The sequence below is a fragment of the Mus musculus genome, chromosome 7 (genome assembly GCF_000001635.26).
Source record: "Mus musculus strain C57BL/6J chromosome 7, GRCm38.p6 C57BL/6J".
Taxonomy (NCBI): domain Eukaryota; kingdom Metazoa; phylum Chordata; class Mammalia; order Rodentia; family Muridae; genus Mus; species Mus musculus.
Genome location: NC_000073.6, coordinates 56956540 through 56984310, shown reverse-complemented (window position 1 = coordinate 56984310; position 27771 = coordinate 56956540). Strand labels below are relative to the sequence as shown.

The 27771-nt window shown below is 40.7% G+C and overlaps 1 protein-coding gene across 2 annotated transcripts in view; it reads left to right on the top strand.

The window, feature by feature from the left end:
• Window positions 1-27771, top strand: part of Gabrg3 (gamma-aminobutyric acid (GABA) A receptor, subunit gamma 3) — a 670753-nt gene that overhangs the window by 402905 nt on the left and 240077 nt on the right. For both annotated transcript variants that reach the window (NM_008074.3, XM_017321978.2), the window contains exon 5: window positions 1604-1686. In NM_008074.3, coding sequence (NP_032100.2) covers window positions 1604-1686 — 83 coding nt within the window. The remainder of the gene's footprint in view (window positions 1-1603; window positions 1687-27771) is intronic.

The following is a 27771-nucleotide window of genomic DNA, read 5'->3' as shown; positions in this document are numbered from 1 at the left end:
TTCTTTGTAGCTTCTAAAGTTCTCCTTCATTCCATATTCATTATAGAGATTTTAATTATGAGGCATCATAGCACTGAGGAGAAATTGTGATTCCTAGCACTAAAGTTTCCATAGCACCAGTAGACACATACCAACATCAAAATATGGAGGCAATATCAAAGTACAAGGGAAGTAAATTTCCAAACAGGGACCAACAGGAAGAACAATAAAGAGCCACAGCAGGGAAGTTTGGTGATGTAATGGGCTGAGAAAGACGAAAATTTAACAGGCTTCTCATCAATCATAAAGGGCTAGGAAGGAGGCTCAGAAAAGAAGCTGATTCCTGAGCAAAACAGTATTAAGCCTGGCTGGTCCTGAGCAAAACACTACTGAGCCTGGCTGATCCTGAGCAAAACAATACTGAGCCTGGCTGGTCCTGAGCAAAACAATACTGAGCCTGGCTGGTCCTGAGCAAGACAGGTCCCGAGCAAAACACTACTGAGCCTGGCTGGTCCCGAGCAAAACACTACTGAGCCTGGCTGGTCCTGAGCAAAACACTACTGAGCCTGGCTGGTCTTAGATTATAAGAATGTTGTCACACAGGGAACATAAAATGTGTTCATATAGTACAGCTGCCACCTGCCTGGGGCAATGGCAAGAGGTGCCCAAGAAAGAAATGTCATAGAAATAGATGGGATTGGCTTAATACATGTGTGGACCAATATACTAGTTTCAAGCAGAAGGGGAAGGTTCTTATTACAAATTGAACCAGTGACTTGGAAAACAACAGCAGCCACTGTTTTTTCTCCACTTGTGTTGGCTTGTGTTTCTAGGCATTGTTGGAGTTTTACTAGAATTTCCTCTACTATCTACAGTTACAAACAAATCAGAATATCATATCCCATGTGAGCACACCAAACCCTGAGACTATCACTAATGTCTTATTGTGCTTGCAGACAGGATCCTGACATACCTGTCCTCTGACAGGGTCTACCAGAAGCTGACTGAGACAAACACAGATACTTACAGCCAACCATTGGATTGAGGTCAGGGACCCATATAGAAGAGTTAGGGAAAGGATTAAAGGAGCTGAGGGGGATTGCATCCTCCCATAAGAAGAACAGTATCAACTAAACTGAACCCCTTGCTCCCAGGAGCTCACATTGGCTGGTCCATGGCCCCCAGCACATGTGGAGCAGAGGACTGCTTAGTAGGAGTGGATGAGATTAATCCTGTGAAAACTTGATTCCCCAGGAAAAAGGGATGCTGGTGGGGATGAGGTGGGAGTATGCCAGCTGGTGGGGGAGCACTCTCTAAGAGGAGGGGGTGGGGGGATGGGGAAGAGACCTGGGGCGGGGGCGACCAGGAAGTTTTGGAATGTAAAAAAAAAAATAAAATAATGCAATAAAAATTTTCAAAAATAAAGTCCTAAATTCTTTGGAAAAAAGAAAATAACCAAAGGGCCCTACTGAGTGAAGCAAAGTGAGGGCAACATTGTGTTCCGGCATGAGACAACACTGTCCTAGCATTACTGTCCCCCAAGCCTGCTGTGTGATGGCTCACCTACCTTGGAGGCCTGGGTTATGCTGTTGCTGATCTCAAATGATCCTGGTCTCTTTTGCAGGCTCACTATCAATGCAGAGTGCCAGCTGCAACTGCATAACTTCCCTATGGATGCGCATGCCTGCCCCTTGACCTTCTCTAGCTGTGAGTACACAGGGGATCTGCACCTGGGATGGGTCTGCTGGACTGGCTCTGCTTTCTGGTGTACAGCCCTATTGTTGGGGGCACTATTACTAAACAACCTGAGAAAAACAGTAACAGGTACATCTTAGGCTATCAGGAGACTTTTACTCTAGACTTCATTACACAGAACATTACAAAATAACATGTCGTTTTATTTTGTTTTCCGTTTTGTATGTGGGGTTTTTCTTTTTGTAACTTTGATAAAGGAGAGGGTGATACTGTTACTGGTGACTACACTGACAGGTTTCAGAGGTTAACGGTAAGTTCACTCCACAAGGAGACCAATACGAACGAATTACGCCTGTTTTAGAAATGTTTGCCACATGGTTTTAGATTTAATATTTAAAGATTTGGCTTTTAACGAAGAAGGTAAGATCTTAGCTTTGAATGTACTTGTATTTCTCCTAGAACAGATGGTGATTGGTTTAGGGGACTCCAAACACTAAGTGCAGGAGCATATCCACACGGAAACACCAATTATCAGATGTGTCTGCTAACTTACAGCGCTTCTGAGTAAAGGTCAATATGGAAATGCGCCTATTGAATTTATTGTGGTTTATTTTAAATGTAGTAATTACAAGTGCTTATATATGTATACATGACTCACAAACATTTACAAAGCTTTATTGCCTTTCTTTAAAACTGAATATAGAGCATTCCTGGCAAATCTGAGAGTGTCTCAGTCAGACAGACTGTGGAATCAGGGGACAGACACACTTTAGAATTGGATATAAGTTCAGAGGAATCCAAGATTCAGCACGGAATTTCACTGACCTCCTAGACTTAGTTAAAAAATTATTTCATGTAAAGATCAGATAATAACTAGCAGTGTTTGTTGATGGCACAAATGGCTAGTGCCCAGCACTTGAAGGTGCATTTCTCTGGTGTAGTAAACTTACACAGAGATCCCTTTGGGAACTTGTTCTCTGTATTGAAAAGTCAGAGAATGCCCAACTCTCCTGCACTCTTGTGAGTTGCTTGGGCATCTATAGACACATGGCATGATTCTGAGTGATCTGTACAGGCCATATTTATCACTGGCCAGCTGCTTCTGCTGTTCTTTCCAACATGTCGGCATGCTGTAAATGCTACCAGGCTTTTCTAACTAATCTCCTACTCAATTTTGCATTTCTTTACTGAGTTTTTAATGGCTTCTATCTTGAAAATTTTTCAAAAATATTCATCTCTGTGAGACACATTTGTACAATTAGTTGCTGAGTCATTTGCTAATTTGAATTAATGTTTCCTAGGAACTCTTCTAAGAATTTCTTCATGACTTTTATTGAGGCCTTATGCTTTCTAAGTAAGCATTGAACTGAACTACTTTTGCACCCATCTTCATATTTTTTCAAGTGATTCCCATCCCTAGTCAATGGTAATTATTGAGCTGCCTTGTATCACTACAGGCTAGGTGACTGGTCCAGAATTTCCTAATTTAGTGTCTGGTCTCTTTTACTCAGCAGGATGTTGTTGTGAGTCACACATGTTGGCACATTAGTTAGTAGCTCATTTTTCTACCACTTTAAAGTTTAAGCCTGAGGAGATGGGTTACACATATGGTGTGAACTTAAGTCTATACATTTTTTAAATTTCAGGCTACAGAGTATACATTCCTAAGTTAGAAAAGCACTTTTACTCTTACATTCCTTCTCAGGCAAGGACGAATAGGAGTTCCCATTCAGAGAGTCCTTCAAGAGAGCTCCAGCTGAAGGCTTTGCCTCTGGAATCCTATCTTCTGCCAGAGTCTGGCCTTGCTCCTGGTCTTGTTTCTTGCCTGAGTGGAATCCTTGGGCTCTCTGAGGAAGCCAGCACAGATGACAGGGCCCAAATGCCCTAGGTTGGACATCCCATTAACATTCCTGCTTCTTCCTCTGTCAGTTTCCCTTACACAGTGTTGTTTTCAAAACCTGGTTAACTATTTTACAAAATTATTTACAGCTTCCATTCCAGAGAAGGATTATCTATGCTTGACATTTGCTCTATTTCCAGAGAGAAAACAGCTTATAGAAGTAAAATAATTTTAGTCTGTAAAAAGAATCTATCTATCTATCTATCTATATCTCTTCTGACACTAGTTGATAATTAGAATAAAGTACCAGGAATCAGACTCTTATGTTGTGAGACAAGACATAGTTAATTGTGTGTCTAGTGTAGAACAATTGTGAAGGATGGTTACAGTGAATGTAAAGGATGAGTAACAATGAGACATATAGAGGGAGATGTATTATTATATATTAATATAGATAGTAAATGTTCAAAACATTTTTAAAACAACGTATAAGTATTCTGGTTGCATGTTTATCTGCAAACCATCAGAGAACCTGGTACCCATGAGGGAGGTCAGAGGGTGTCATGTCCCCCTAGAGCTGACCCACATCTTTCAGGTCCTGAGCATTGAACTTGAGTCTTCTGCAAGGTCAATATTTGCTCTTAACCACTGAGATATTACTACAGCCCCTATAATCTCTTTATAGAAAAGCAATTAAGTTGAACAAAATATGTAGAAATTACTATTTTAATTCTTTCCCTACAACTACTTTGAAAATAGTTTATTTCCTTATTGGTTTTCTCTTAGTTAAATATCAGCATTGTGAGAAAAGTCTTCTTCCTTGCTTGGTTGATTGATCAGAATACATGACTATAATTTCTCTAGTGGTTTAATTTCCAGAAATTGTTGGCTTTTGAAGTGCTGGTAGAGCTGATGTGTCACAACTTCAATGTGTGGGTGTTCTTCCTATCTCCTTGTACTAAGGTCAAATCTAAGTGGATCAAGGAACTCCAAATAAAACCAGAGACAGTGAAACTTATAGAGGAGAAAGTGGGGAAAAGCCTCGAAGATATGGGCACAGGGGAAAAATTCCTGAATAGAACAGCAATGGCTTGTGCTATAAGATCAAGAATCGACAAATGGAACCTCATAAAATTGCAAAGCTTCTGTAAGGCAAAAGACACTGTCAATAAGACAAAAAGGCCACCAACAGATTGGGAAAGGATCTTTACCTATCCCAAATCAGATAGGGGATTAATATCCAATATATATAAAGAACTCAAGGAGGTGGACTCCAAAAAATCAAATAACCCCATTAAAAAATGGAGCTCAGAGCTAATCAAAGAATTCTCACCTGAGGAATACCAAATAGCTGAGAAGCACCTGAAAAAAATGTTCAGCATCCTTAATCATCAGGGAAATGCAAATCAAAACAACCCTGAGATTCCACCTCACACCAGTCAGAATGGCAAAGATCAAAAATTCAGGTGACAGCAGATGCTGATAAGGATGTGGAGAAAGAGGAACACATCTCCATTGTTGGTTGGATTGCAAACTTGTACAACCACTCTGGAAATCAGGCGGTTCCTCAGAAAATTGGACATAGTACTACTGGAGGATCCCGCAATACCTCTCCTGGGCATATATCCAGAAGATGTTCCAATCGGTAAGAAGGACACATGCTCCACTATGTTCATAGCAGACTTATTTATAATAGCCAGAAGCTGGAAAGAACCCAGATGTCCCTCAACAGAGGAATGGATACAGAAAATGTGGTACATTTACACAATGGAGTACTATTCAGCTATTAAAAAGAATGAATTTATGAAATTCCTAGGCAAATGGATTGACCTGGAGGGCATCATCCTGAGTGAGGTAACCCAATCACAAAAAAACTCACATAATATATACTCACTGATAAGTGGATGTTAGCCCAGAAACTTAGAATACCCAAGCTATAAGATACAATTTTCGAAACACATGAAACTCAAGAAGAACGAAGACCAAAGTGTGAACACTTTGTCCCCTCTTAGATTTGGGAACAAAACACCCATGGGAGGAGTTACAGAGACAAAGTTTGGAGCTGAGACGAAAGGATGGACCATCTAGATACTGCCATACCTGGGAATCCATCCCATAATCAGCCTCCAAACGCTGACACTATTGCATACACTATCAAGATTTTGCTGAAAGGACCCAGATATAGCTGTCTCTTGTGAGACTATGCAGGGGCCTAGCAAACTCATAAGTGGATGCTCACAGTCAGCTATTGGATGGATCACAGGGCCCCCAATGGAGGAGCTAGAGAAAGTACCCAAGGAGCTAAAGGGATCTGCAACCCTATAGGTGGAATAACAATATAAACTAACCAGTACCCCAGAGCTCGTGTCTCTAGCTGTATATGTATCAGAAGATGGCCTAGTCGGCCATCAGTGGAAAGAGAGGCCCCTTGGTCTTGCAAACTTTTTATGCCTCAGTACAGGGGAACTCCAGGGCCAAGAACTGGGAGTGGGTGCTTAGGGGGGTGGGGGAGGGGTTTATGGGGGACTTTTGAGATAGCACTGGAAATGTAAATGAAGAAAATACCTAATAAAATAAAATTGAACACTTAAAGAAAAAAAATATGTCCAGATGTACGTATTGTTAGCTGAAAGACACCTAACTCACTGATATGTTGATTGCCACTAACATACTGAGCACCATAGCTCATAAATATAGCACTCTAGTGCCCATTTTGCACCCTTAGTGATCATAGGGTAAGTTGGTTTCTTTGGATGCTGCTGTTGTCCAGAGTTACTAGACAGGACTATGTGGATGCAGCAACCTGGGGAACACCCATATGTACAGAAAGGTATTTTATTATTGGATATTGCTTTCTCAGTGTCCTAAGGTACAAAATTTTAAGTGTAATCATCATAAGAAATATTGGACTTGTGTGTGTGTGTGTGTGTTTGTGTGTATGTGTGTGTGTGCGTGTGTGTTTGTATATGTGTGTGTCATCAATATAGAAGGAAACAACAAGTGTGTATCCTTTCTTTACATGAATTCCTTTATTCACTGAGTCATTAATTTAATGTATTTTCATTAAAATTTAAAAATAAAAAGTTATTTGACCAAAGGTGATATACAATGGGAAAATAAGCACATGAAGAAGTTACAAATCATTGAGGGTTAGTAAATGTGAGTTAAAATCAGGTAGAGCTATCACTTCAAATGATTGGAATGGCTAAAATACAGAGCAGTGGTAAGAAGACAAAAAACACTGTACAGTCTGTGGATGGGAATATAAAATGGAAGAATATAGATATCAATTTAAGAGTTCCTTTCAAAACTAGAACTATATTAGAAGAACTAGATAGTAGAGAGTTAGACATTGACCCCTGAGAAACAACGTGTATAATCATATAATCATGAAGAACTATATATGGATATTCATAAAGACCTATCTATAGAAATTCATGAAGACCTACATAGAGATATTGAGAACACTATTGATTTCCTTTCCTGAAGACAGACCCGTGATTCCCAGACATCCTCGGCTTCTCAGTGCTGGCACTACAGGTGTACCGCATCTTGTCCTGCTGTAACTGATCCCTCCTGCCTGTCAGTACACTGGGGAAACACCCTCTGCCTGTCAGAGCAGGAATTGCTGAGGAAGTTGCTCTTAGGTGCTTACGCTGGACTACTCAGCAATCAAAATAAGTCAGCCACTGATTTGTGCAACAGCACTGGTTATACCTCCACAGAATTTAAGCTGAATGCGAATCCTCAAAGCCCGCTCATATGCAGTCGTGAGTCTGCTTGAAGTGACTGGGAAGTGAAGAAAGCTGCAAAAATGCCCAAAGGACCAAACTATTCTTTGTTGAAGAACATTTGTATATGGCTTCATGCATGTGATTTCAAGCATACTCAGCGACTACAATAACCAAGTCAGTTCACCGATATTGTCGGAGAGATACATGTATAAATCACAGGGTGGAAGTGAGAGTCCTGAAGTTTAGAAAGTACATTGATGTGATGGTTAATGTTTGACAAAAGTACCAGTGGGTACTTTGGATAAATCAGTGGGGAAGGATGATGGCCTTTTCCACCAACACCATTGAGATGCTGGCGTATGTATGTGCCATAGAACAAAGCTGCACACCAACGCCAAGCTAAGCACCCTTTGGAAGATAACAAATGTGGATTTTGTGACTGTAGGTTAGCTGATGGTGACTTAGCTGGGGAGCCAGAAGTAGAAATAACAAAGGAAAAAATAGACAAAGCGAGTGCCACTGTGTTGAAAACTGTCACACCTCAAAGGACACGATCAAGATTGTGAAAGGTCAGCCACCAGAAAAAAGAGATGGCTGTATGTCATCCTTCTGAAATCTCATTCAATAGGGCAGCTGCATGCCTGGGGGGAAATGGCATCTGGTTAGTCATCCCAGGTACACTGTTCGGCTGTTATGAGAAATTTTTCTAAAGGAAGGAAATACATTAGCCTGATGTTGGCTGGAAATAAATTTTCCCCTCCATGACAGTTAAATCTCACATTTCTCAAAGTTGTCTGGCTATTATATTTTGTTCTCCTCCTAAGTATACTTCAAGAAGGAGAGACACATGTGGAAAAGTAGCAAATGTCAGGCAGCGTTCAATGTTAGCCTCCTGGAGAGTTCAGGAAGTTGTTGGGTGCTGTGACTGACCAACCAAACATTACAACTGTGAGGCAGTTGCTTTTCAATGTTAACTGATTACAGCTATGGCAGAATATTATTGTGAGATTGCATCTGCTAGAAATGCCAGGAACTACACCTATTAATGTTTTTTTAATGTGACTGCCTCATTATGAGCTAAACAAAGATGAGGAAATAAACATGCTAATATGCATGGGGAAAGCTCAAGAGACCCCAGGACTACACAAAGAACTAGGAAAAAGGGCTATAGAGAGAGGGAGAAACGGTCTTCCCCAGAAGACCAATGCCAATTGGTTATCCAATACCAAGTGTACAGCCTTGAAGACATACAAGTAACAATATACAGAGCAGATGGTATTTACATACATAGGAATATATCTGTACAAATATGTGTTTAACAATAACTAATGAAAAAGAGGCTAGAAATTTGAAAGAGCAAGGATGAATATATGGGAGGGCTGAGTGGAAGAAAGGGAACAGGAAAATGATGTAACTTCAAAATTCAATAACTTCAAAAAAATTGAAAGAATTAAGATTAAAGCTGTTTTGACAGATAAATTTAGTTTTTAAAAGAATATTATATTCTGAAGTTTTCTAGGAATGCTTTCAGTATTTCTTAAAACTGGCAATAAGTGTAGGAATATTCAATGGAGAACTGCAACATTTCAAGCATAAGAACCAGGCCCACTCCACACTCTCTGCTGGTCAGGTGCTCTTAGTTCACTCTCAGAGATGTGACATGGCCTCCTAACTTCTACGTTCTCATGTTCAGATTTATATTTCTTATTCTTTCGAAATATCTCTCAGTCCAGTGCTTCCCCTTAAAGATAAGCTGCAAGCCATAGGTTGGCTTTGAGATAGTCCAAGTTAGAGACAAGAGAAGTCAGTTTTAACACTACACTTTATTCAACTCACCTACATAAACCATTATCATTTTGATATGGAATTAGTATGAAAATATTGATATATTTTAATATAGGATAAGATATATTATTAAGAAATCTTGGAAATCAGACCTTTGTACCACTGATCCATACCCTGCTCCCTATAAGGGTTGCCCAGAAATGAGAGTCACCTCTAGAGGCAGCCTGGGAATGAAGCAACCCATCATTGCACAGAGATGGCATGTCTCCATGTCAACTAGCAATATTTGGATTCTTCTGTAATCTATTCTTGGCTCAGGCTGCCATGCCGTGAAGGAACAGTCTAAGGCAGACATAACTGTGACTAACAATCCATGTAGTTTCAACATCAGTATTTTAACATCAGTTCTTAATTCTAATTTTTCCATACTCCTCCATGGATTTTTGCCATCACTCAGTGTCTTGTGATGCATCCATGAGATTGGTCTTGACTAACTTTAAAGCAATCCACATAAATCCACATGAAGGTTCATGTACATAAGTCTCACACATTCTGATTCTGTGATTCTGTTTACTAGGTCCCTATATCCTATTTCACTAGTGGAACTTAGGCTAATGGAATGAAGGTTTTGTGTTCAAGGTAGAGCCACGGTACAGTGAGTGCTGTTGTATCATGGCAAAGGAGATATTTTACTAAATGTGATAGATATTAAATGAAGATACCCATTAGTAATCACAGAAACATGCTTAAAGCCACTCTCCCCAGGAAATCAAACATCTTGCTGCTTAAACTATCACAGTGACACATCAGCAGAACTCACCACTCCTCATTCTTTGAGTTGTCTCAAGATCACTTCACTTATCTTTCCTAGTGTTCTTGTTGCTCTCTGTGATAAAATGCCTGACAGCAAAAGCAACATAAAAAAGGCAATCTTTATTTCAGCTATGGTTTGAGGCTGTAGTCTATAATGGAAGGAAACTCTTGGTAACAGAGATGAGGGGAGTGATCTTGTTGCATCTGCTGACACAGGGCTGAGAAATGATGACTTGTTCTCATGCTTCTCCTCAATCAAGGACAACCCTGTTGAATAGTGCTGCTCACATTCAGGATGTGCCTTTTTCCTACCTTAGTTAACACTATCAGGAAATGCAACCACCCCCCCAACCCCCACCCCCAAGCTTCTCTCCAAGCTGATCCTAAATCCTGTAAAGTCAGCCATCAAAGTTAACCAGCACAAGTTCACCCTTTGCCAAATTTGACACCCAAATATCACTTTTAAACTATTATCTTCTCTACCTCTGGTCCTTATAGGCTTATAACCATCTTATAATGCAAAATGCATTCAATCTTACTTCAAAGTGTCCAAAGTCCTTACCACTTCCAATAATGTTTGAAAGTCCAAAGTTTCTTCTGCAACTCACTGAAATATAACCATGAGCTCTGATAAAAGAAAAGGTTACATACTTCCCATACATGATGCCACAAAGTAAATATTTGCAGGCCTAAAGGGAAGAAGGTGACATAGTAAGGAAAGGTCAGACAAAAGCAAGAATATATACAACAGGAAAAACATCAAACTCTACAGCTTCCTGCCTGGCATCTAGGACTACAACAGGCTTGGGTGGGTGGTCTTCCCCTTCCCCTTCCCCTTCCCCTTCCCCTTCTCCTCCTCCTCCTCCTTCCTCCTCCTCCTCCTCCTCCTCCTCCTCCTTCTTCTTCTTCTTCTTTCTTCTTCTCCTGATGCTGCTGCTGCTACTGCTCCTGCCCCTCTCCTGATCCCTCTCCTGCCCCTTCTACTCTCCTCCTCCTTCTTCTTCTTGTTTTTTTTTTCAGTTGACAATACTTGTAAACATCTCAACTCCATAGTTTCATGCAATGTCATCAAGGGCCTCCTTGCAGGAAGCAAACTGTGCCACAGATCGCCTGGATTTAGAGGTTTTTCTAGAAATGTGGAGAAAAACTTATATATATCATGCTTGTGACCCAGGTGCCATGTGAATAATGCTGCCATGTTCACATCTCTTCATGACTCTGTGAGAAATGTTAACTTGGGAGATGCTTCTCAAGTTATCTCAGAGGGTTTATCGCCTAAAGTAAGTTCTTAGTACAAAGTGAAGTGGGCCTTCAGACAGGTTGTATTTCCCATCAAGTGGGACTTGCTGACCTAGAAAAGAGAACAGGTACTCTTTGAAAACTCTTCCTCTATAGTAAAGGAATTGACCGTGAAACAGAAAATGATGCCCTCTGTCCTGGAAAGTAAATGCTCAGGTAAGAAGAAATACATACATTCCTCCCACGAAGTAGACTGTCTTTCAAGCAGAGTGTTCACCAATATTAGAAACTGCCAGACAAGTAGACTCTAAAGACCCATTATCAGGGACATCTGTTTGAATTCTTGAGTTCATTTGCATTGATTCAGCAGAGGAAATATTTGAGCACATTTCAGAGACAAGGTAGAGTCTGATGGCCCCTGTGCATGAAGACCAAGATACTACCTAGTTTTTTATAAAGAGTCAGAGTGAGTCAACCTGAACTGTAGGAGATGTAGCCTCAGCCATAATCTTTGTTCTTTTGTTCTGACTCACTTCCTAGGCAAATGGTTGGACCTGGAGGGCATCATCCTGAGTGAGGTAACCCAATCACAAAGGAACTCACACAATATGTACTCACTGATAAGTGGATATTAGCCCAGAAACTTAGGATACCCAAGATATAAGATACAATTTGCAAAACACATGAATCTCAAGAAGAATGAAGACCAAAGTGTGGACACCTTGCCCCTTTTTAGAATTGGGAACAAAACACTCATGGAAGGAGTTACAGAGACAAAGTTTGGAGCTGAGACAAAAGGATGGACCATCTAGAGACTGCCATATCCAGGGATCCATCCCATAATCAGCCTCCAAACGCTGACACCATTGCATACACTAGCAAGATTGTGCTGATAGGACCCTGATATAGCTGTCTCTAGTGAGACTACACCGGGGCCTAGCAAACACATAAGTGGATGCTCACAGTCAGCTATTGGATGGATCACAGGGTCCCCAATGGAGGAGCTAGAGAAAGTACCCAAGGAGCTAAAGGATCTGCAATCCTATAGGTGGAACAACATTATGAACTAACCAGTACCCTGGAGCTCTTGACTCTAGCTGCATATGTATCAAAAGATGGCCTAGTCGGCCATCACTGGAAAGAGAGGCCCATTGGACTTGCAAACTTTATATGCCCCAGTACAGGGGAACGCCAGGGCCAAAAAGTGGGAGTGGGTGGGTAGGGTAGTGGCGGGGAGGGTATGGGGGACTTTTGGGATAGCATTGGAAATGTAAATGAGGAAAATACCTAATTAAAAAAAGAAAACAAAACAAAAACAACAACAAAAAAACTAGTTTTCTGGTCATTCCTGATCTCTTTATGTTCCTGTCATGCCATCCTTGAAGATGTGCATCCCTCTCTGATATGTCATCCAGCTTCAGTGAACTGACCTGCTTGTGGCATGGCTGAGAACCTGATGCCTGTAAATCCTCTTAGACAGGCACATGAGCCTTGTTAGGTAAAATGGCAACTTAGCCCGTTGTGAAAGGCTTAATGAAGGTTGGTTGCTTTCTCTACCCTACAAGTTCTTCCCGTGTAGTCCACCACAGCTATGCAGTCTTTTGGGGGAATCCAACCATAGCATAGAAGCTGTCAGTGTCAGTCATACTCACCCCTTTGTGTGGCATTGAAGCCTTCATTGTTGTATACCATAGGAGCCTGTAAGGACTATCTCTCACTCAAGTTCCTGCTATCATGGTCTAACTTACTATCTTCCTCCCTGTCATAGGAGAGGTACCTGAAAGGAATTTTGACCAGTGACAAAAGTTTCCTGACTTAAAGTACCAGTTGTGTGTGCTCAAATTAGGGATGCTAAAATGTCACACTTTCCTCTTTGTCACTGTTACCCCATCTCTCCATGTAGTATGATTGAAAAAGAAGAGTTTTACCTGTGATGCCAGCTACAGAAGCAGAGCTGTGATTGGCATTCTGCTATTTCATAGAATGATGACCAGAAGGAAACACTGAGTCATGGCATTACCAAGATACTTGACCCATCAGTGTCAAATACTGCAGAATTATCCAAGTCAGAAAACATTCATGTTTCTCATGTTACATAAAGCAAAGACTAAAGTCCATATTAAAAGTCATCCAGATCTTCAGCTGGCAGCAATAGTCATAATTCTTACAAGTTCCTTGGGTTACAGTACTCAGACACTTTCAGCTTTTCTTCCAGCCAAATCTAAACTGAGTGCTGAGAAGCCCTGGGGAATATAAGGGGGAAAAAAGTTGCTTGTCTCTCTTACAGTTTTCAGAGCTTTAGCAGTCATTGAGAAGCTTTAAAAACAGACCCTGAGCAATATAAGATTTCCTTTTAGCAAGAGGCTTGGAGAGAGTGGATGCTGAGGGACAGAAGAATTCAGTTCATGTGCCTAGCGGACCCTTAAGCCACTGGGTAAGAATCTGGCAAGAATGCCTGCTGATCAGTGTCTATCAGTATCAGGGCTCTTGGTCTGTTTTTATGTGTGTTTTTCCAGAGAGAATTTAATTAGTGTGATAGAAAAGGAAAGGATGGGAGAGGTTGAATCACAGCTTAGATTACAGATGGAAAACATGGTTTTGCCTGTTTAATTCTTTTTAGGCTTTGTCCTTTATTCCTTGATCCTTTTACTTTATCCAAAATCTTAACAGGAAATGTTGTAAAGTAAAAATGGGTAATATTCAGCTACAATGCTGCTTTTTTCTGGGTTCTCTGTTTATAATGTATTTTCTAAAATACAATGAAACTTCCTCTAAAATAAAGGTGAAACAGAAGAGTGTCAGAGGACCTAATAATGAAATCAGTACTCTTAGAATCAAGGCCCTCATTTTCAATCTATGTGTAACCAAGTGCCTCTATAAAGTTCTAGAAACCACTTCTCCCACACAATCTCATTATCATTAGTCATTTCCTTCTTACAAACTACCCTGGTGGCTGAAATTTTCTTTCTGGAGACATGAGGTTATCTGGGTACATTCCCTTTGGCCAGGGACAGTGCTGGGGGTTAGAGGCAACAGAACAGCACACTGTTTAAATTTAAAAAGCCCCTTTTGATGATGGTCACAACTGTTGGTATTCTCAGGGAAGGATCATGAAATCAAAATGAAATTCATCTATAAGATAAGCAAACATTTCACAGGGCACAGCTCTGCTCTAGTAAGCTATTTTTTGTTGAAAAATTTAAAATACATACTATTGTTTTATGCTTGATATCTGAGTCACTTGTAATAGTGTTCAAGCTAGAGAAATCATTAGGAAAATACCACTGCTATTGCAAAGATGTCGCAGATGTCCGAGAAGGTTGGCTGGCTTTCAAAGTTCTCAAAGTAATTAACTGGGGAGAGAAGTAATTGTTAGTAAATCTCAAAGTTAGCATGTGTGGCCTGACTGCTGCCTTCAAGCAGACTCTTTGATTATGTCCTCTTCTCCTGACCAGCTGATCTGATCCTGGAATAGTGCCACTCAGTAGTCAGAGAGAAACACCAGTCCTTATTTCTTCATATGCATTTCCTGTCAATATGCAAGTAAACAGCCTGATGCACCCCCTAACAGATGCAAAAGCTGAGCTTACGGACAGAAAGTGAACCTGCTAGCATCTCACAGAGCTCATATGTGGAGGAGAATCACTTTGGGCTCAGCTTCTGCTTTCCTAAGTCCATGATTTACTTTATGATGCTAGCCTTTATGTCAGGGCATGTATTAGACAAGATGAACCAATGCCGAGGCCAATGATCTCATCTAGAGCTTTCTAGAATATGCTCTGTCATCTCTTCTCTTACTCCTGCCACTGCCACCTTTAGGAATGAACATGAAAGGACAACCATGCAGGGATGGTCACCAATACTCCTATTTTCCTTCTTAGGAAAGAGATGAGAGAAAGCAAGGATCTTCCGATTCCCAGGACTTCATAAGGACCTGTTCCATCTTTCCTGGGAGAAAGAGACCAATTCTCCATCAAAGCAGAGTGGCCATTTGTTATTATTGTTGTTGTTGTTTTAAACAAATTATCAAATTATCCTTCTTGGAGCTTCTCCCTCTACGTAGTTCTTGCTTCCTTAAATAAGCAGGGTGGGCAATTGTCCCTTGGGTCATTATTCATAAGGTGCCACTTGAGCCGGTGGGCTTTGGGCACCACAGTGTTCCTGCCTCCCTGACAATAACACCGTGGTCTGTGCTCTTGAGTGGAATACTGTTTACTTGGTCAGTAGTGAAAACCGGTTTTAGTAGAAGTCAAGAACAATGCCAGGATGACAAACAAGGTGACATATAGCAAGAAATAATCACAAATAACCTTCAAGATAGTTTCCTTTTCTTTTTTCAAGAACTTGTTTGTTTTGAAATTCCAGTTTAATCACATTTTTCTTTTCCCTTTCATCCTTCAAAACACTTGATGTATCTTTCCACACCCTCCTTCAAATTCATGGCCTCTTTTTGCATTAATTGTCATTCCATATATGTATTTGTACACACACACACACACACACACACACACATATATGAAATATATATAGATGTATGTATATATTCCTAAATATAGCCTTTTCAGTCCACATAATGTTATTTGTATGTATATTTTTAGGGCTGACTAGATAGCACTGGACACTCACTTAATGTGCTCTTTTCTAGAAACAACCACCTCTCCTCTTTCCAGCTCTGCTCCATTGCCCGTAGCTCTTTGTCTACTGTTGAGGCCTCATAGGCTCTTTTCCATCCAGTTTGGCATATTTTTTGCTGTCATGCTTGTTCAGCTCATATCTGGGCAGGGATTGGTAGGGATTTATGGGTGTACATCCTGATGTTAGTAGGAAACATAATCTCACAATCCTTGCCTGTTACATTCTTTCTTGCCCTTCTTCAATGATATTTCCTGAGCCTTTGTTGTAGGGACAGGTTTATAGATGTATCCATTGGGAGTGAGCGTCCAAACTCTGCATTGTGATTATTTGTGATTTTTCTCTAATGTTCTCCAAATGTTGCAGAGAAAAGTTTTCTTGATGAGGGGTGAAAATTATACTTATCTGTGAGTATAAGGACAAATGTTTATAATTATTTTTAGGAATTATGCTGGCTTAGGTTTCCAGTCCCAGGTGTAATATCTATTTTGGAGTGGGTCTGAAGTCCAATTAGAGAGCTGTTGGTTATTGCCAAAGTGTGTGTGCCAATACTATACATCTAGGGTTATTATACTTAGTGATTGTTGATGTGGTTCATAGGTATCAGAGTTGGGTGGGATTGTTGGTTGTCTCCTGTTTTTAAAACTTGCTTGGTGTTGATGCTTGCATCTATGGTTCAGATCCATCCCATAATCAGCCACCAAACTATCCCACTATTGCCTATGCCAGCAAGATTTTGCTGAAAGGACTCTGATATAGCTGTCTCAAGAGAGGCTATGCCATTGCCTGGCAAATACAGAAGTGGATGCTCACAGTCATTTATAGGATGGAACACAGGACCCCCAGTGGAGGAGCTAGAGAAAGTACTGAAAGGGTCTGCAACTGTATAGGTGGAACAACAATATGAACTAACCAGTACCCCCAGAGCTTGTGTCTCTAGCTGCATATGTAGCAGAAGATAGCCTAGTCGGCCATTATTGGAAAAAGAGGCCCCTTGGTCTTGCAAACTTTATATGCCCCAGTACAGGGAAATGCCAGGGCCAAGAAGTGGGAGTGGGTGGGTAGGGGAGCAAGGTGGGCGGTGGGTATAGGAAACTTTCAGGATAGCATTTGAAATGTAAATAATAAAAATATATAATAATAATAATAATAATAATAATAATAATAATAATAATAATTAACTTGCTTGGTGCTTTCGGTACCACAGAAAGAAATCCTCAGGGAGGGAACATTCTGATAAGTTACAGCTCATGGATCTCTGGGTCTTGATACTGAAGTGCATGGTGTCTTCACCATCTCTTTGTGAGATTAGTGATCAAGGGCACTAGAAATAGGCTGTATGGTTTGGGAGTCTTTTAAACAGCCATGGATAACAACTCAAATGAGGGATTTTCATGCCTGGAATTGGGATTTTTGTTAGATGTTCTTTGGAGGAAAAGCCACCAGCCCAGATGAGAAAAGTTTACTAAAATTATATGTGCAAATTAAACAACAAATCATGTGCCATATAAGTTAGTATTGTTGATGTCTTGATTTTTTTCTTATGTTTATTTGTTTTGGTGAGGAGTTAATCCTATGACTCCTTGTGGGGGGTTTTCAGACATCTACATTATTATCTTATCCACCTCCCTCTTTCTTTAGTTACTTCCATTTCTCTTCTCTAAGGAACCCCTGTTTTCCTATTTCCCTGATCATTAGTACCATGATATTTCCCTTGACTTTCCTTGCACCTTCTGTATTTCTCTCCCTCTTTCTGTTTCCCTACTCAGATTACATCTAACCTGCTATTCCCTTCTCTCTATCTTGCCAACTCCCACCTCGTCACAGCAGGAGTCCACTTTCACTTTTCTTTTTTCTTTTTTTTATTAGATATTTTCTTCATTTACATTTCAAATGCTATCCCCAAAGACCCTATAACCTCCCCACACACCCGGCTCTCCAACCCACCCACCCCTGCTTCCTGGCCCTGGCATTTCCCTGTACTGGGGCATATGATCTTCGCAATACCTTTCTGATTTCTGTAGTTACTACTAGTTATATACTCACATCTGAAGATTTGGAATGACACACACCCAATAAAAGAGAGTGGCATGGACACTTCTCTTTCTGAGTCAAGATACCTCACTCAATAGGACCTTTCGTAGTTCTGATAATTTATCTGCAAATTTCGCGCAGTCACTTTTCTTTTTTTTTTTTCTTATTTTAATTAGGTATTTATTTCATTTACATTTCCAATGCTATCCCAAAAGTCCCCCACACCCTCCCCCACCCACTCCCCCACCCACCTACTCCCACTTCTTGGCCCTGGCGTTCCCCTGTATTGAGGCATATAAAGTTTGCACGACCAATGGGCCTCTCTCTCCACTGATGGCCGGCTAGGCCATCTTCTGATACATATACAGCTAGTGACATGAGCTCCAGAGGTACTGGTTAGTTCATATTGTTGTTCCACCTATAGGGTTGCAGACCCCTTCAGCTCCTTGGATACTTTCTCTAGCTCCTCCATTGGGGGCCCTGTGATCCATCCAATAGCTGACTGTGAGCATTCACTTCTGTGTTTGCTAGGTCCCGGCATAGTCTCACAAGAGACAGCTATATCAGGGTCCTTTCAGCAAAAGCAAAATCTTACTAGTGTATGCAATGGTGTCAGCGTTTGAAGGCTAATTATGGAATGGATTCCCGGGTATGGCAGTCTCTAGATGGTCCATCCTTTTGTCTCAGCTCCAAACTGTGTCGCTGTAACTCCTTCGATGGGTGTTTTGTTTCCAATTCTAAGAAGGGGCAAAGTGTCCACAATTTGGTCTTCCTTCTTCTTCAGTTTCATGCGTTTAGCAAATTGTATCTTATATCTTGTGTATTCTAAGTATCTGGGCTAATATCCACTTATCAGTGAGTACATATTGTGTGAGTTCTTTTGTGATTGGGTTACCTCACTCAGGATGATGCCCTCCAGGTCTATCCATTTGCCTAGTAATTTCATGAATTCATTCTTTTTAATAGCTGACTAGTAGTCCATTGTGTAAATGTACCACATTTTCTGTGTCCATTCCTCTGTTGAGGGGCATCTGGGTTCTTTCCAGCTTCTGGCTATTATAAATAAGGCTGCTATGAACATAGTGGAGCATGTGTCCTTCTTACCGGTTGGAACATCTTCTGGATATATGCCCAGGAGAGGTATTGCGGGATCCTCTGGTAGTACTATGTCTTTACAGCTGAATAGGATTGTGTAGTGTCTATGGACCACATTTTCACTGTCCATTAGTCTGTTGTAAGGCATTTAGGTTGTTCCCATTTCCTAGCCACTGCAAAGAGAACAGTAGTGAGTATGGCTGAGTAAGAATCTATGGAGTGGGAAGACAAGTATACCATGCTGAGCAGTGGGATACGTGGGACACATGCTACTTTTTGTTTTTAGGTTTTAAAGAATTCCCCACAATGATTTTTATAGTGGCTGCACCAGTTTGTAATCACACCAACAGTGAATAAGAGTTCACTTTACCCCACACCCCACCCAGCATTTGTTGTTGGTGTTCCACTGGTCTTTGTCATTCTGACTGGGATGAAATAAAATCTCAAAGTTGTTTTGATTTTATATTTTCATAATTTCTGGGGATGATAAACTTTGTATAAATATATATGTTTCTTACCCATTTTTTCTTCTTTTGAGAATTCTCTGTTTAGTTTCCAGCTACCATCCTCTTCCTTTTTTGAGCTGGTCAGTTGTTGTTGTTGTTTTGTTTTGTTTGTTTGTTTGGGTTGGCTGCCTTTGTTGTTGTTATTGTTGATGATGTTCTTGACTCTAGTGTTTTTAATTCTTTGATTATTTATTTTTTTACTTTTTAATTCTTTTTATATTCTTGATATTAAACCTCTGTCAGAAATATAGCAGGCAAAGATTTTCTCCCATTCTGTGGCTTCCTCTCCATCCACTTGACTGTTTCTGTAGCTGAAAAGGAGCATTTTAGTCTCAAGAACTCCCCTTGTCAACTGCTGACCTTAATTCTTGGGCAAATAGAGTCTTATACAGAAAGTCCTATATCATGTAGGGCACTGCCTAAGTTTCCTTATAGTAGTTTCATTGTTTTAGGTATAATGCTTTGATCCATTTGGACTTTGTTTTTGTGTGAGATGATAAAGGTGGGTCTAATGTCATTCTTCTGCATGTGGAGATTCAGTTTGCCCATTTATTTAAGATGTTTTCGTTTTTTGAGCTTAAGTTTTGGCATCTTTGTCAAGTATTAAGAACTGAAGTTACAGATTTTGGTCTTCGGTTTTGTTCCATTGGTCTATATGTCTGTTTTGTGCCAGTACCATATTGTTTTTATTACTACTTTTCTGTAATATATTTTGAGATCTGTAATGGTAATCCATACATCACTGTTATTTTTAGTCTGGATGGTTTTGGCTATCCAGGGTCTTTAGTGGTTCTCTATGAATTTTAATCTTTTTTATATTTCTAGAGAACAACATGCAGGTATTTAATGGGATCACACTAAATCTTTAGATAGTTTTCCTTAGATGGTCATTTTCCACAATATTAATTCTACTAATCTATGAGCATAAAATGTTAAAGCTATTTTTTTACCAAAATAATTTCCAGGATCCACCTGTCTATTCTAACATATCTGTTCTGGTCATTTCCTTTGTTACCTTGACAGAAGGTAGAGTCATCTAGGGAGAGAACCTTAACGAAGAAAATATTTCTATCAGATAGGCCTTTAGGTATGTCTATTGGACATTTTCTTATTGGTGATTGATCTGAAAGCTTTCCAGCCAAATGTGAGTAATGCAAGTCATTGGCAGATGGTCTCGGGTTGTATAAGAACCACACTGAGAAAGCCATGAGGAAGAAGCCACTAATCAGTAGTCCTCTGTGGGCTCTATTTCAAACTTTGCTTCTCTGTTCTTTCCTGAGTTCCTGCCCCGAATTCCCTTGGTGATGGCCTGCAAACTGTGAGATAAAATAAACCATTTCTTCCCCAAGTTGCTTTCGTCATAGTTTTGTCACACAAATAGGGAAAAAAATAAACTAAGAGAAAGTTTGGTACTAGGTTTGTGTAATACAACTGTGAAAATCCTATGTTGTTCTGAGGAGAATCATACTAGTGTTTGAACTTTAGTCTAGAAAACTGTTATGTTCTCTGAGTAATGAGCAGCTCTATGAGAGACTGAAAGATGAGCATGTTAAGGGCAATGCAGCCAATAGGGGCTAACTTGTTCATTCTCACAGAGAAGCAAAGACTTTATCAGGGCCATTTATGTGGTATTTTGAATTAGGAGCCTGTTTTCTGGTCAACTGGACTTGAGGAATTAGTTGTTATTGATGATAGATCAAAATAAGTAAGGAGAAACCATTGTTCTGCTGGGGAAATTCACTCTGCTAATCTCGAGTTGAAAAATTAGCAGTGATTAAGAAAAGACCAGCATCACTGAGGAGAAATCTTCTGGGAGTATTTTCCAGGATCAAAACACAGAAGCTGTGGTTCAAAGGAAACCAAGGCTGAATCCCATGCTGGCAGATGAAATTGGTAATGTATAAGAGTCTTCAGGGTTTTGGCACCAAGAGGCCTACAGGATTGATGGAGTCATGAGGAAATGCTAAGGCTTTGTACCATATGACAAGGTTGAATCCCTGAAGAAAAACAAGGAGGCCACTAGTGAAGGTGTAACCTCTTGAGAACCAAGAATATTAGAGATTCCCATACCATGGGAGGACCACCGAGGACACTGGGAGAGAGGCATGTCATGGAGCTTGAGCCTGAGCCTACATGACAAGCTGTGTATACTGCAGGTTGCATAGTTGGATCGGTGGAGTTGCTCAAGCCCTTTGGGAGCCAGAAGATCATTAGTGAATCCCAGATGTGGGGCACTGAGCTTTTTATACTCCTGGGCTTTGGTTTTGGTTTCCTTGGGTAGTGACTCTGTCTTCCCTCTTAGAATAAGAAATTATGCAAATTATTTTGGATTTTATAGGAGCTCATAGTTGGGAGACTTGACTTTTAAAGAGATGTCAGGTATTTTAAAGAAACTGAAGCTTTAAAGTGTTTGAGTTTTTTTTTTTTTAAGATTATGAGTCTTTTAAAAGTTATACTATATGTTATATTGGGATATTGATATTAACAGGAGACATTGGGGATAACTCAGAAAGGAAAGGTTATTGGCTTAATAGAGATGCTTATGTTCCAAGTTGACAATGGGTCAATTGTGCTGCTAAGTTTTTTCGACTAGACACAAGCTAAGGTCATATTGGGAAATGAAACTAGGAAAATTCATTTTATCCTTCAATCTCCTCTTCTTTCTTAAAGGCCCAATTGCTTAGTGCCATTGTTTTATCTGACATTTCATAGGTTGATATGAAAACAAGACAGGGTTATTTACCAAGAACATTGCTTTCCATGCATTAGAAGAAGCTTCTGTAGCACTAGCCCACTCCTGAGTTGATGCACCTGACATAGCAGAGTGCAAAGGCTACAGAAAGCAAAAGACACTGCTACTTTCCCTAAAGTTACATACTAGGGATTTTGATGAGCTGTGAGACCTCAAATGAACAGGTGTTTCGCTGTCAATTTACCAGCAGGAGATGGTGCAAATGAGAAATCTGTAAACTAAATCATGTCCCCTGCTGGGTGTTGAACCCCTATTATAACAGGGAAGAGTGCCTGTCAGTACATTTTGATTATAAATGATTGGGGGTTTTTGGTACACTTTATCAATATTTTCAAGGAAGTTTCTTTATGTTGCTTTGTAGAGATCAGAAAGTCTGCTCTGGGTTCTTAAACACATTCACAGTAGGTGCTTAATAGCTATTTATTATGTGTAGGTGGCTAACCAAGACACAACACCTGTATTAATAGCTCAGAAAGATATACTCATGCAGTGTCTCATTTTGGAGAATGACAGTTGTCTAAGCATGTGACTAGCTGCTTAAGAGAACACAGTTTATTATCTATGCAGCATTCTTGCATCCTCAAGTTCTTGCCACATTTTAAAGGTAAGAAAAAACAAAATAAAATTCAGTTGAAGTGTTTGTGTGTGTTGGGGGGGGGGGCGTGAGTGGGTGGGTGTTATTAGCTGTTACTACATGAGAACAAATTCTAAGTCCCGGTAATGTAGGTATGACATTCTGTTAATGAGTATGCAGGGACCAAGTGGGATTTATAAAAATGCCTATTGCACCCATCCCCTTACTTTTAGACACTTTGTCTTTCTTTGGTGATTGAAGTCTGAAAGCGAGAAATGACTGTAATCATTTTCAATCCTTTTCATGGAGTCATGCCAGCAAACCAAATACTTTGTGAACGGTGCTCAGATTTGGAACTTGAACAAAAAGAAAGGGCATGGAGGCAGGGATCACTTCCTCTTAGGGTCTCATAAGCGTGTCCAGTGGGGTATTTCTAGAAACACTAATGAGTGTGGGGTCCCAGGCAATCATCTTATGGATAATGCTGATCTGTTCTACAACAGTGAGGAGCAGTATGGGTCTTCTCAACTTATTAGATCTGATCACTCTTGTGTGGGCATATGCGAAGTAAGGAGGCCTTAGGGCCTCATTTAGATGAAGAATGTCTTTTAAAATCTTAACATTTAGCAAGATAAATTGATGAAATGTGTTCATTCTTATAGCTATTGTGTAGACTGTGGAGGACAAAGTAAATTGTGCTATTCAGCATGTGTGTAAAGCGGCCCATTCTGTCATCCACTCTTTCTAAAGGAGGTTCATTGACAAGTGCATTGCTTCCATCAAATGAATCTGTCGTATGTGAGAGGGATGGGGAGAGAAAAGGGAAGAAATTGCCATTGTAGTGAAAAGTTAGCATTGGACAGAAATCAAGGTCTGAAAAATCCTCTCAAATTGTATATATTAATACTGTTAACCTTTGTAATGGTATCTAATTTTAATTAAAATTTTAAATAATTTTTATTAATTAAATTTGATCTTTGACAAGTTCAGACACATATGTAAGACATGATAATAACTCTCATTCCCTCCCCTTCTCATCTCTTTCCCAACCCTTCAACCCTCCTCCCCCAGACAGATCCCCTCCCCATATTCACATATTTCTGTTTTGCTTTGTAACCCACTCAGTTTTACCAGAGTCATCAGTGTGAACATAGGTATGAAACTATCCAATGGAGCCTGGGGATTCATCAGTAAGTACACATCTGAAAATACTAATTCTTCTTCTTCCAGAATCTTTCAGGAGCAAACACATCAACAGAGATGGGTAGGATCCCATGGGCAACCCTGCTACGTATTACTGGTTGTTGACACATGCAGTTTTGTGTATATTTAATGCAGAAAACCACAGTTGCTATGCATTCATAATTGCTAAGAGTGTGTCATGTCCAGAAGCATTTGGCTACAACCTTTCTCCCTGATGTCTGGCTCTTACCTTCATTCTGCACCTTCTGTGACAGTTCCTGAGTTTTATAAATACTGTAGTTATATCTGAGCATACAACCATCCCCTGTCCAGAACCTTGACCAGAAAAGAGTCTCTGAATTCAGTACTATTCATTGTAAAGAGAAACACATCTGTGATGGTTTGTATATTCTTGGACCAGGGAGTGGCACCATCTGGAGCTGTGGCCTTGATGGAACAGGTGTGACCTTGTTTGAAAAGGTGTGTCACTGTGGGTGTGGGCTTAAAACTCTCACCCCAGTTGCCTGGAAGTCAGTCTTCCACTAGCAGCCTTTGGATGAAGACATAGAACTCTGAGCTCTGCCTGAGCCATGCCTGCCTGGATTCTGCCATGCTCCCACCTTGATGATAATGGACTGAACCTCTGAACCTGTAAGCCAGCCCCAATTAAATGTTGTTTTTTATAAGACTTGCCTTGGTCATGGTGTCTGTTCACAGCAGTAAAACCTGACTAATACAGACATTGGTACCAGCATAGTGGGGTATTCCTGTGACAACCTGACCATGTTTTGGGAAGGACTGTGGAAGGACTTGGAACTTTGGGCCAGAAGATCCATTCAGTGTTAAGAGCTCTGTGAGATGTTGTGTAGGAGCTTGGAAGATAATGTTGAGAACAGTGCAGAAAATGGAGGCCTGGCTTGTGAAATTTAATTTTCAGAGGGAAAATTAAAGACTCTTTTCAGGGCCATTGCTATTTTGGATTGTGAAGATTCTGTGGTTCTGGTTAGCTGGGGCTGAAGAATCAGCTGTGATTAACAAGATAACAGAACTACTAAAGTAAAACCTTTGTATTACTGGGACTATTGATGCTGGTTAGCTGGAGCTAAGAAATTAGCAGTGATTAAGAAGAGACCAGCATCACTGAGGTGAAATCTTCTGGAAAGTGTTTTCTGAGAGTACAGAGGCTATGTTCCAGAGATAGCCAAGGTTGTACCTTGTGCTGTGGATGGACTTAATAATGTGTAAGAGTTACCCAGGTGGTACTGGTTTTGAAGGCATGAAGGGGTCACGCAGAGCAGCTGAGGCTCAGCACTGTGAGAGGCCATGGAAGGCCATTGGTGAAGGTACAGCCTCAGTTGCAATTGATGGCCCAGGACTGAAGGGGTCATGCAGTGTTTTGGAGATGCCAGTACCATGAGATGACCACCAAGAGCAGCAGCAGTGGAGTACAGGCATCTGGAGCCTAGAGGATGGCGTGTGTGCTACAAAGGGCAGGGCTGGAGAAGTGACCCAAGCCCTTAGAGGAGCCCAGAAGATCGTGAGTTGCATTCCAGACATTGGATGGTTGGAGATTGACTTTTTGCTTTCGATTGTGACTGTGCTCTGATATTTTTCCCTCTTGAAGGAAGTTTTTTAGTGAAGCCCACAGTTAAGAGACTTTGAGTTTTAAAGTACTTTGTATTTTAAAACATACTGGAACTTTTAATATGTAAAGACTGTGGGACTTTTAAAGTTATTTAGATCTTGGGGGTGAATAAGAAACTAAAGGTTGAGGTTTAACAGTGTTGTGTTTGTGTGTCAAGTTGACAAGGGGTCAATTGTACTGGCTAGTTTTGTGTCAACTTGACACAGCTGGAGTTATCACAGAGAAAGGAGCTTCAGATGAGGAAATACCTCCATGAGATCCAGCTGTAAGGCATTTTCTCAATTAGTGATCAAGGGGGAAAAGGCCCCTTGTGGGTGGAACCATCTCTGGGCTGGCAGTCTTGGGTTCTATAGGAGAGCAGGCTGAGCAAGCCAGGGGAAGCAAGCCAATAAAGAACATCCCTCCATGGCCTCTGCATCAGCTCCTGCTTTCTGACCTGCTTGAGTTCCAGTCCTGACTTCCTTGGTGATGAACAGCAATGTGGAAGTGTAAGCTGAATAAACCCTTTCCTCCCCAACTTGCTTCTTGGTCATGATGTTTGTGCAGGAAGAGGAACCCTGACTAAGACACCATCTAAGGCTGTGGGTAGCGTTTGACCACATGTATAAATATGGATATTCAGAAGGTATTACATACATTTCGCTATTGAATAGTACTCACTTTCCCCCTAAGGCCTATTGTCTCCCCATCCATGAGTTTCTTTCTTTTTTTTTTTTTTTCTAAGTGTAATTTTTTTTCCCATTTTTTATTAGGTATTTAACTCATTTACATTTCCAATGCTATACCAAAAGTCCCCCATATCCACCCACCCCCACTCCCCTGCCCACCCACTCCCCCTTTTTGGCCCTGGTATTCCCCTGTACTGGGGCATATAAAGTTTGCAAGTCCAATGGGCCTCTCTTTCCAGTGATGGCCGACTAGGCCATCTTTTGATATATATGCAGCTAGAGTCAAGAGCTCCGGGGTACTGGTTAGCTCATAATGTTGTTCCACCTATAGGGTTGCAGATCCCTTTAGCTCCTTGGCTACTTTCTCTAGCTCCTCCATTGGGAGCCCTATGATCCATCCATTAGCTGACTGTGAGCATCCACTTCTGTGTTTGCTGGGCCCCGGCATAGTCTCACAAGAGACAGCTACATCTGCGTCCTTTCAATAAAATCTTGCTAGTGTATGCAATGGTGTCAGCGTTTGGATGCTGATTATGGGGTGGATCCCTGGCTATGGCAGTCTCTACATGGTCCATCCTTTCATCTCAGCTCCAAACTCCGTCTCTGTAACTCCTTCCATGGGTGTTTTGTTCCCAAATCTAAGGAGGGGCATAGTGTCCACACTTCAGTCTTCATTCTCCTTGAGTTTCATGTGTTTAGCAAATTATATCTTATATCTTGGGTATCCTAGGTTTGGGGCTAATATCCACTTATCAGTGAATACATATTGTGTGAGTTTCTTTGTGAATGTGTTACCTCACTCAGGATGATGCCCTCCAGGTCCATCCATTTGGCTAGGAATTTCATAAATTCATTCTTTTTAATAGCTGAGTAGTACTCCATTGTGTAGATGTACCACATTTTCTGTATCCATTCCTCTGTTGAGGGGCATCTAGGTTCTTTCCAGCTTCTGGCTATTATAAATAAGGCTGCTATGAACATAGTGGAGCATGTGTCCTTCTTACCTGTTGGGGCATCTTCTGGATATATGCCCAGGAGAGGTATTGCTGGATCCTCCGGTAGTACTATGTCCAGTTTTCTGAGGAACCGCCAGACTGATTTCCAGAGTGGTTGTACAAGCCTGCAATCCCACCAACAATGGAGGAGTGTTCCTCTTTCTCCACATCCTCGCCAGCATCTGCTGTCACCTGAATTTTTGATCTTAGCCATTCTGACTGGTGTGAGGTGGAATCTCAGGGTTGTTTTGATTTGCATTTCCCTGATGATTAAGGATGTTGAACATTTTTTCAAGTGCTTCTCTGCCATTCGGTATTCCTCAGGTGAGAATTCTTTGTTCAGTTCTGAGCCCCATTTTTTAATGGGGTTATTTGATTTTCTGAAGTCCACCTTCTTGAGTTCTTTATATATGTTGGATATTAGTCTCCTATCTGATTTAGGATAGGTAAAGATCCTTTCCCAATCTGTTGGTGGTCTTTTTGTCTTATTGACGGTGTCTTTTGCCTTGCAGAAACTTTGGAGTTTCATTAGGTCCCATTTGTCGATTCTCGATCTTACAGCACAAGCCATTGCTGTTCTGTTCAGGAATTTTTCCCCTGTGC